General features: G+C 38.2%; 1 protein-coding gene across 3 annotated transcripts in view; it reads left to right on the top strand.

Moving 5' to 3' along the window:
- Positions 1–9,019: 9,019 nt before the first annotated feature.
- Positions 9,020–11,318, top strand: part of cnih3 (cornichon family AMPA receptor auxiliary protein 3) — an 85,995-nt gene continuing 83,696 nt past the window's right edge. For all 3 annotated transcript variants that reach the window (XR_015090899.1, XM_086061439.1, XM_086061438.1), the window contains exon 1: positions 9,020–9,585. Coding sequence is in view for 2 of the 3 variants with exons in the window: in XM_086061439.1 (XP_085917565.1) it covers positions 9,508–9,585 (78 nt within the window). In the remaining variant the exon portion in view is untranslated. The remainder of the gene's footprint in view (positions 9,586–11,318) is intronic.

The following is an 11,318-nucleotide window of genomic DNA, read 5'->3' as shown; positions in this document are numbered from 1 at the left end:
GTTCCTTAAAGGTACAGTGTGCTTTATTTAGTGCCATTTAGTGGTGAACTAATAGAATGCAACGATTTTTAAGCATATACACTATGGTGCCTCAGACAGACCACACGCCACAAGCCTACCACTAATTACTGCCATACTACGAGTGGACGAGTGAGCGATTAACACAGCAAGCTGGAGCTAGCATAAGTAGCGAGCAAGAGTGGCTAGCAAGAACTAGCTGGAGCGGCTAACAAGAGCAGCTACACAGTAAACTTCGTAGAGTAAATTTTACTCTAAAAAGACTATAGACTATAGTTTGGTCCCACTCTAAACAGAGTCAACTTTCACACTTGGAAGAGAGCAAAATACTAAAACAGCAACAACAAAACACTCAAGGGTTGAGGAACGATCCCACAACTTTCAGCATGTAAGACAGCCACCACAGCTATACTAGACTTATTTTTAGCTAACATATTGCTGATATGTCCCAAGGGAGACCAAAAAAATTGAGGTATATGAGGACTCCACCTGACACCTGCAATATATTGACACAGAGTACGAGTGGCATAGGTAAGTGGATAGGTTGGCTGCCTCCCAAGCTGAAGGTTCTGTGATTGTTCCTCAACTGCTGAGTTTTGGTTGTTTTTTGTGTACAAAAACAAAAAACCTCTCTTCCAAGTAGAAAGTTTACTTTGTTTAGAGAAGACTGGGACCGAATATAGTCTTTTTCGGAGTAAACTTTACTGTGTAGCGGGAGAAGCTAGCAATTAACTCAATTCCACAAACGCAACATTAATCAGAATGCCGCGTTAAGATTAGTGGTAATGCGACAATGTTTGGGTTTACTTTAATTAGTATACACAAACATGATTCTCAAACATAGCTATTCATAATGGCACGCAAGTATGAAAGTACATAGTTGTGGTGAATAGTCACCGAGAACGTCTATTTAACTTCAACAAAATAGCACTAGCGAAACTAAGCTAGCATTAGAACTGTAAACAATCCGATGTGAGCCATGGTGACATTGACTAATTTGTCATGGAGTGTTATCGTAACACTAAAGGCTCTATTTTCATGCCCAACGCAAGTCTAACGTGAGACGTGTTAGAGTAGACAATATTAAGTATTGTACTCTTTGCGTGTTCAATTAACTGAATGGTGAGATTCTGTTGAAGAAGTTCCTTTGCAAAGGTTTTAATTAACAGAAGCTTCTGGTCCACATCAGACAGACCATCCAAGCGATCATCTGTTCAAATGTGTCTCCCTCTCTCCAGCTCACATCGTTATTTATTCACAAAAAGGGTTCAGAAAAAGGTCAGCCCACAACACACCTGGTTACAACTGAATACAAGAGAATCCGTTCCCATGGGTATAAATCAGATTAGAAAGAAACAATCACACATCGGCCCGTCTCCTTCGGAAGAGACAGATACCAGACCCATACACTCCCTTATTTTCTCAGGAGTGTGAGACACATAAAAATGCTATTCATTTAGCCATACTGAGTTAACTAAATCTAAAACGACTAAAATATAATTTAAAACTGAAAAACAATGTTAATAACTTAACAATCCCTCATTTGAGCTCATAAGAGCTCAACACATTAAAACATTTTTTTTTCCATGGTTGTGTGATAAAAATAATTATCCTTAAAACATCCCTTTAGCAGAAGAGGAGATAGTTTAGCAATCATATGACATTAAAAAACAATTTGATACATTTAAAAGATTTTTAGTGGAATCCTTTCAACCTGAGAGCATCAGTTGATGAGATGGCCGAGCCTGGCACGTCTCCTTTCCAGTTGTGGAATTTCTCCTCATCAACCCCCTCAGCCGTTCTCCTGAGTGCAAAAACTTTTCATTTTTAGTTTCTCATAAACTCACATAAATTTTATTTGGAGAAAAAAAACCCTGATAGTTTTTGTTAGTTGGGATTAGTAAATGTTATTTGATTAAGATCCGTAGGTCCTGTGCTGTTGGAACAGGAAAATATCTATTTTTGTGACATTAAAATAGAGCGCTCATTCATTAATATAAGACAGAGCTTATAAATATTTATTTTTCAAATAGGTTTTGTTCAATAATAGGTAATTTTTTACCATGACTAAATTTGTTCTAAATTTTCATAACTGTGCCTTTCATATCTTATTCTCTTCCCAGAATCCCATGACCGGCCGAATCCTGGCATGCTGGGAAAAACTCACATATATTCATATTATCTATACTCTTTTGCAAACACTGGGCTCCAAACATTACATTTTTCAAATATGATTCTGAGATAAAAGATATAATATAATATAATTACCTTCATTCGGCGAATATGCATTATTGTCCTTGCTTGCTTCAGACTTACTTTGCGATCGATTTCCTCTGATAGATTTCTTCAAACTGTGGATTATCATTTTCAAACTCATTCTGTCAATTGGAGTGTAGGCCGATACCCCACAACCTTTTTAATTTCGTTTTTAATTTTCTAACTCGTCTACATTGGTTAAATTCTTAAACATAAACTCCCTCATTTGACAAAGATCCACTGATTTTTTCAAACACGTCAAGATAAAGGGAGGGCAAAATAGAGACCTCATGACTCAAAAGACGTCATAAATAACTCAACCCTCTAAATCAGGCTATGAGATAAACAAAAGAGCTACAAAACACTATAAAACTGAGCATAAGCAGATACAACTTAAGACACTAATATATGATGACTTTGGGGCCATAAAAAATAGAGGTAACCATATTACTCTAATTCTCCTAGAGTCCCGAAAATTATTTAAACTGCCAATCAACCTCACCTCTTTTATAGATTAGTGGGGCGGAGGATAAAATCACACAAAATTTACAAATATCTACCATTTCCTAGATTTAATCAAACTAAAAATCATCTTCAAACTGCTAATCTTTCACATATTAGCGGGGCTCATAAAAAACACAGCACACAAAATATTTCTGGGATTTATAAATCACAGTGCTGTTAAAAAAAAATCAAACTTAGCCATCAAACTCTTAGTTAGTCTTTTACTTGTTACTACTCATTTTATTCTATTATTTATTTTATACTATAGCTGCAGCTGGACGAAGTCCAAAAAAGTTCCTCACGGGGAAAATAAAAATATATCATATCATAACATATTAATAAAATTCCCATTGTACCAATTCAGAAACTGATTCTCCCAAAAATATAGGCAAAAATTTAGTAGGCTATAGATTGAAATAAATTTTCTCAATCCCTCATTTCAAATTTACATATGTTGTTTTCAATTTCCTGAAATATCTTGCTATAGATCACAGTTCCCCACTCAACACATTAAAAATGCCTTGCATATCACTATGTAGCATTTTACTGAATGGATCACATCTCATTCCGACCACCAACTTTCTTTGTCCAGACCCCCAGCAAAAGGCAGGACGGCAGCTGTTGTCAATGTTCAGTCCTGGCCAGCATGGCGGCTGCTGTGGCAGCAATGTTCAGAGCAGGCATTTAGATTTCCTCTGGATGCAAAACAGCCATAGGGGAGAAGTCACTAGAATGAGGCGTATACACAGTCACTGGGCATTGAGGAATTTGAACATCATGTTTTTCTTAGGCACAGGACGAGAAGATTGTTGCTCTGCGGCTTTTGACCTTTGATCTCTGCCACATCCATTCAGACGCAGTCTGCAATGTGGATCCGATGACACACAGTCTTTCTGAGAGCTCACCTGATCAAAAAAAATGCACACTCGTTGATACAATGCATTAAAAATGCCAGACTGAGGATATGGGATCATAGCAAGACAGTTCACTCCCTGCTTTCTCAAAAATGTTCCGTAAAAAACACAGCCTCATTTCTTTTTTTTTTTTTTTTCAATACCCCTTCAAATAGCTATTAGCCATACAACGTATCAGCAGCTGGGGCGCATCCCGTTCGCAGTTTGTAATCAGTGAAGGCCATCAAACCCTCATCTGCCTTGGAACTCAAACATCAGTTTCTGAAATGACACACTCAGAAAAAAAACAAATATTAAAAATCATTATCAACATGTCAATTTCAAAAACATTCATAACTCCTTATTCAACTATCTTACTTCCAGCCACAGCTATAAAGATGTAGGCATAATTATATCAACTCTCAAACAAAATGCCATTATTTTATCATTACTCTTTATTCATTTGTCCCGAAAAGGGAAAGTTAACAAATTAACCATCGTCATCAATCATTAAAGTGTAAAGATTTATTAGCTCAGTCAAATACTTTTACTTATTTTATATTGTTTATCATTCCTCTCTTACCATTTTGACAAAAAAAGAGTCCCATTACGAGGACACATTATGCTCACAGCGCACAGCCCAGCCCCCACCTTTTTTTCTAACCTAGAAACGGGGGAAGGGGGGGGGGAGGAATCTTAACATTATAAATCGCAAAACCTATTTTATCATATTCCCATTAATAAAACAAACGCCACTATCACAACAGTATCATCTCACACAAAAACAACACCAAACTTAGTTAAAAATATCGATGAAAAACAAACAAAATCCCCATATGCACATTTCTCACATACAAACCCCCACCTCTTTTTTTTTTCAGAAGCTAGGTCACACACTCAAATGCATACGCACACACTCTTCAGTCATTATAAAAAAATTAACGTTGTTATTCCTTCAATTCGTTGTCTACAAATCTTATAGCATTTAAACCGCAGCTTCGTACGGTAATTTCAATAAACGGGTTAACTTTAAACAAACCACCCGTAAACAGCTCCAAAAATACTGGAGTCATTTTAGCATCAAATTCAGCCTTTTTCCATTACCAACAAAAAAAATACAAAAGTCTGACATACCATTTTGTCCAGCGAAAGCTTTGTATACAATCGATCCATAGTTCGTTTTTTCATTGTTCATCGACGCTTTTATTTTTCGCTGAACCGGAAGCGCATTCAGGACAAACCATTCTGTATCCGGGTCGAAATCGCCTCCATTTTGTTTATAGTTTTTGATGTATACATTCGGTTTTAATACAGTGACGTCTCACTTTTAATATTAATAGTTCAATATGTTAACACATATGGCCACACATAGACAGACATAAGAATTACGTGACCTCTCGTTTATACACAGCGGTTACCCAATCCCGCTGAGCTAAACTGTTCTCCATACATTGCAAAATTTCTGCAAGGCGCTCATTTTCAAAATAAAATGTCACGTACCATCGAATTTAACCGTAGAACAAAAGGTATTCATACGGTAATCCTGATCCCAAAACTACAAAAGTAGGAGCGCCATAACTCCAAATAAAATCTTTCACGTAATCTCTCGATTGCAAATACAGTAAGATAAATCCAATTATTACTGTAATCAACCTGGACCCCTCAATACTGTTCAATTTCAAACAGGCGTTTTTTCAAAAAAAAACATATTACGTGTAAATAGGACTTTTTCAATAAGAGCCATGAACAAATATGATACTCGTCCCCAATCCGGTCAAAACTGTTATATCATTAATATAAACAGAAACGCTTACCATAATCTTCGCGATCCTTAGTAAACAAGAAAGACTTGTTACGTCATCCGGCAAACCCTTTTATTCAATATATATTATGGTCTAAGGATTCTTCATAGCGTTGACGAAAAACAAAACAAATCAAAAAATTAACCGCTATTTCTTCCTGTACAAAAAAGCTTCACCTATTTGAGTCTGCATTACGTCACTTCTAAAATGCACCACTCCACGACGTGTTTAGTTCAATATCATCGGAATTATCACAACTCACAATAGAACGACATCAAACTACACTCGTTCACACAGATCTCTTTTGAATTTTAGATAATTTGGAAGACGAAAAAACCAGCTGCAGCGGACCAGACAGACAAAATTTCTTCTACGTGGATAAAGATCTCCACTTACCGGAATTAATATGGCGCCAGAAATTCCGCCCGTCAGGGAACGCCGCAGCCTGCTCAATCGTCAACAACACCATCCGTTTGGTTCAACGGAGGAGACCATTCGTTATAATTCAGCGTCGGCGGTCACCATTTGTTAGAGTAGACAATATTAAGTATTGTACTCTTTGCGTGTTCAATTAACTGAATGGTGAGATTCTGTTGAAGAAGTTCCTTTGCAAAGGTTTTAATTAACAGAAGCTTCTGGTCCACATCAGACAGACCATCCAAGCGATCATCTGTTCAAATGTGTCTCCCTCTCTCCAGCTCACATCGTTATTTATTCACAAAAAGGGTTCAGAAAAAGGTCAGCCCACAACACACCTGGTTACAACTGAATACAAGAGAATCCGTTCCCATGGGTATAAATCAGATTAGAAAGAAACAATCACACATCGGCCCGTCTCCTTCGGAAGAGACAGATACCAGACCCATACACTCCCTTATTTTCTCAGGAGTGTGAGACACATAAAATGCTATTCATTTAGCCATACTGAGTTAACTAAATCTAAAACGACTAAAATATAATTTAAAACTGAAAAACAATGTTAATAACTTAACAGACGCCATCTAAATCTTACGCGGAGGCCGGATAGACCTTGATTTGGTATTTTAACAGATGTGTGCATGGCGAGTTTAAAAAAGAGCCTTTTGCACTTCATTTGCCCCCAATCAAAGCAGCTCCTCTCATTCCCTTTAAAATGCAGCACACGAGGGGTGCACTGACAGTCCTTGACATGACGCGAGAAGAAACTGATTTGCTAGAGTGCTGCGGTAACTTGAGGCGCGCAAAGTATGCTTACAAGAAATTGCTCTTTGCTAGTCTTCTCTGCAGTTGTTGGCAAATGAGGTATGTTTTCTTTTCTTGAGGTTAATATTCTACCATCATTTCAGCAAAGCTCCTGAAGCCCAAGGTAACACAGGTCAGCGTGAGACTGCAGGAGTGTGCCTGCTACGAGTGTCCCTACAAGTGCAAATGATTGTCAACTGTCAGTCATGTGCGTGGGTCCTAATAGATGCTTAAAAATATAATTAGTGGTACGAGATTGGGCCGCAGAGGACTGTTTTATTTACCAGATTATTCCACACATTAGGTCAACCAACTTTTTTGTGTTCTTTAACCCATAAAGTTGCAACAATTAAATTTTTTGGGGTTGTTTTGTTTAGACAGACCAAATTATAATCGGGGGGGGGGGGGGGGTCGTTGTGCAAAACAACCAAATATTTTGGGTTGGTTCAAGCATTGTTTAAGGGCAGGAATAGCTAGACAACTTGCACATTTTGAGGAGGGAAAAACAAGTAAGTAACACACAATCAGTATTAGCTTTGCATCTTTGACCACAACATCAACTTTTTTTGTGTTTTTCACACACTTCCTATTTAGTCTTCTTCAGCAACTGTCTCACATTCAGATTTGGAGAAGCAAGATATTTCGCATCCATGGCTTTGCTTATTTGATGCTGACAAAAATGATTTGCCGTGAATGCGTCATGTCTTGTGAGAGCCTATGAAAAAGTGGTATCGAGCCATTCTTATACATGACGTCACTTCTGGTGCACCTCGACCGCATGCCGATGTCCAAATTCACGTGGTTTTCTGATCTAGCCTTCAAATCGGGCTTTCGTTTCCATGGAGACAGGCCCTGAGCAAAGCCTGCTTCGTAGCACACTTTTGTAACCTACGCTGCTCTGCTCTACGCTTAACCTGTCCAAATTCACCACGGTTTATGCAGTCCACACAGGCTACATGAGGAGGAGCCTTCGAAGGACCCAGCCTGTGGAGGGTACTCCTGGACGCAGTCGATGAATCTGGACACAGCTACAGTGCATGGCTCCTGTGGAAGTGGTCTTACACCCATCCGGCAAGACCTCTCTCACAAAATGCAACGTGATGTGCATTATTATGTTTTGTTTCCTTGGTTCCAGCACTTTGTAAGTTAATAAAATATCAGAGCAATTGCAGTTTTTCCCATTTGGTGTTATTGTTAACGGTTATTGTTAATAACTGACAATTTAAAAAAGTTTAAAAAACATTTTTAGTCTTTACTCCCCCTTTTTTTTCTTCTTTTCACTTAAGTTTTGGTGTTGAATTGGTTTGTCGGTCTATGTTTTTATTTTTGTTTTTTGTATGTTGACTTCTTAAGTACCTTGACAGAGCAGACTCGGCACAATTGTTGCGATGTATATTTGAAGACAAGAAATACACTTTTGGGTGGTGTGGAATTTCATAATTACAGTAAAAAAAAATTGAAAACACTTATATGAAGATGAAACAATCAAACAGTAACACAGTAAATTTGTAGAGTACATTTTACGGTAAATAGATTTTGGTCCCAGTCCAAACAGAGAAAAAATTATCTACTTCAGACATTACATTTACATTTAGCCTACTCTGAATATTTTACTCTGTTTAGACTGAGACCAATTCATATAGTCTTTTCAGTCAAGGCAAGTCATCTTTATTTCTTTATTTATTTATGTACTCTACCAAATTTACTGTGTACAGCGGTAACGTGTGCCTTGTTTTGACATTTGGCTTGCACTGACGTAGAGTTAAATTGTTTTTGTTTTTTATAAAGTTCATTTGTTTACGTTCTGTGTTATTCCTTGAGCTATATACATTTACTAAAAAAAACGTATATGTAAAATGGTGGTGTTTTGGGGGGTGGGAGTGGATGGGATTTCAAATGTGAAAAAATATTTGATATATGAATGAATTAAGTACGAAAAGACAGAGAATCTGATGGTACAGCCATGTTATATACAATAATAACCAGTAGAGGGCGTCAGTCTCCCAGGCAAATATTTTATGGAGAGCTTGGTCATGTTTTAGGCACCATTAGAACAGTAGTTCAGTTAATGTGTCATTTTCACGGTTACAAATGTAACTAATTATTTCCCTACTGTCTTGCAATGTGTTATATTGTTTCCCTTTCATAATCAGTGATGTTGGCCAATTGATCGCCTGTGCAAAATATGGAAATCAATCACTAAATTTAGAATTGGGAGGGGTGTGGGTGCTCAAAAATCTTAGCCACGCAGCAAAAACAAAAGCAAACAAATTACCATGGTGTAGCCTAATAAATCAAAATTTTCTCCGCGCGTGCACCAGACACACGTGCACACGCCCTGGGTGTTGCTCATCCCAATCCACCTGTTCGCGCGCTTGCACATGATGTGCTCGCTTCTCTCCTCTCAAACGAATGGAGCATCCATCACTTCACCTTCCCTGGCTGCTTTTGCGCATCAAATAAACCGTCGGCATCTAGCTGTTATTGATTTATGTTTGAATAATCTTTTTCTGACGACATGAGCCTTCAAATGAAGACGGCGAACAACGCTTCTCGTCGAACGAGCCAAGTGGACTGATTTGGAACCAGTTTGTGATTCTGAGGCACAACACACGCAGTGTGGTTTCCTTTCATTTTCCCTTTTATTTATTTTTCTGCGTTTTATTCCTTGACATAGGCGAAGTCATGGTACCGGTACCACCTTGCCTTCTTGCGGCAGCGTGACAACTTTATTGTTCACCACAGCCCTTTTTTTTCCTCTTAATGGGATCGCGCTTTTTCTGGGGAATTACCCGTCGTTTTCTTTCCCAATTATGTTCACTTTTGCTGCCTTCTGCTATATGCTGTCTCTGGTCCTCTGCGTGTCCCTCATCTTCTTCGCAATATGGCACGTAAGTATATACTTTAGATGTGGTATAATTTTGGATGTGTCTAATGTATGCCAGTGCACCGTGACAACACTTTACATCTAAGATGCAATTAATGTTTGCGAAACATTTACCTTAATTTGTGTTGACTAGGTTCCCGGAAATGACTGGTGCACACCTGTATCAGATCTTGTCGCATAAATATCCCTTTTGTCACAATTTGGCTCTTAATTTTGCATGCTTAATGCAATCGTGATCCTGCTTAATGCAACCGACAACACGGTGCAGCCAAATAGCCTATCCTAAATCAATATATCATCAACCTTCCCTGATCTGTTTGGGAGTTCTGCAGCTTTCCCCGCACACAACACACACACTCACATACACACGTAATGGGATCCATTCTCAGCTGTTCTGCTACACCATGCAGTGCAGAGATGATTGACTGCATCATGATATTTGAATAATGATGGTTGCCCATACTTTAGTCTAAATATGCATGGATTGGATATTCTATCCTGTTCCATGAATTGTAAACAACAAAAATAATGCATTTGGAATAGCTGTACATAGTAGCATATAGATGCACTGTATTATTGCATATGTTTATGAAATAAAATATGTAGTGTTACGGTCTAAAATGTTATTCATGCATTAGGGCTTAACAATTATTTGAATTTTAATCATGATCACAATTATGGCTGCCATGATGAAATCAACCTGATTATCAGCAAAATTTTCATTTTGAATGTGTGTATTGCTGCATATCTTCTCAAGCGCTTCTTCAACCACTTAAAAAAAGAAACCCCAAAAAAACCTCTTCAACCACTGGTCGCCAACCACCAGGGGGGGGGAACATATGGTAAACATTGATTATAGGTGTCACAAGCTCATCTGTGTGTGCGCATGGGCAACAGCGGAACTCCCATTGCTTTTGAAAAACATTTTAGAATGTCTTTGTGACAAATCAGCTTGTGATAATACCACAATAAGCAAATGTGACCCAGAAAATAGCATTATTGTTTTCTCTTGAATAACGAAAATGTTGTCCAGTCGGATTGTGACTTTAAGCATATGTTTTTACTTGGCACCCTTCATCCAATGATAAAAATGCCAGGACTTAAAGTGTGATTCAAAATACACCAAGTGCTTTTGTCAAGATCTGGGATGGGTAAATTAAACAATGGAGGGTGCCACAATTTTTTTTGACTGTGCAGCTTCCTAACCAGGTATGACAAAAAATCATTTTACATCAGGACAAAAAATGCATGTCTGTATTTTTTTAATTGAACCAATGTAGGCTACAGAATAATACCTATGTAAAAATATTCTGATGCTCTTGTGATTCTTGTGAAAAAACAAAAACAAAACCAGAGCAACATTAAGTGCAAGAAACCATTTCCATAATTCATAGTAGGCTAATTTACTCTCCTATATAACACTGCAGTCGAGGGCAGTACATTTTGTCCCAATCCATCATAACTACTGCTTGTCAAAGTAATTCCAACGACATGTGGTTAATTGAACACTCCAAATTGCCCATAGGTGTGATTGTGAGTGTGGATGGTTGTTCGTCTCTGTGTGCCCTGCCATTGAATGGCAACCAGTTCAGGGTGTACCCTGCCTACTGCCCAAAGCCAGCTGGGATAGGCTCCAGCGCCCCCCTCCCGCGACCTTTGTACGCGGTTAGAAAAATGGATGGATTAATGGATGGTTGGATGGTGTTTGGAGCATTGAACCGATCCATGTATTTGGAG

The sequence above is a fragment of the Leptonotus elevatus genome, chromosome 18, assembly GCF_054856555.1.
Source record: "Leptonotus elevatus isolate MCC_2025b chromosome 18, RoL_Lele_1.0, whole genome shotgun sequence".
NCBI classification, from domain to species: domain Eukaryota; kingdom Metazoa; phylum Chordata; class Actinopteri; order Syngnathiformes; family Syngnathidae; genus Leptonotus; species Leptonotus elevatus.
This window is presented reverse-complemented; position numbering and strand designations above follow the sequence as displayed.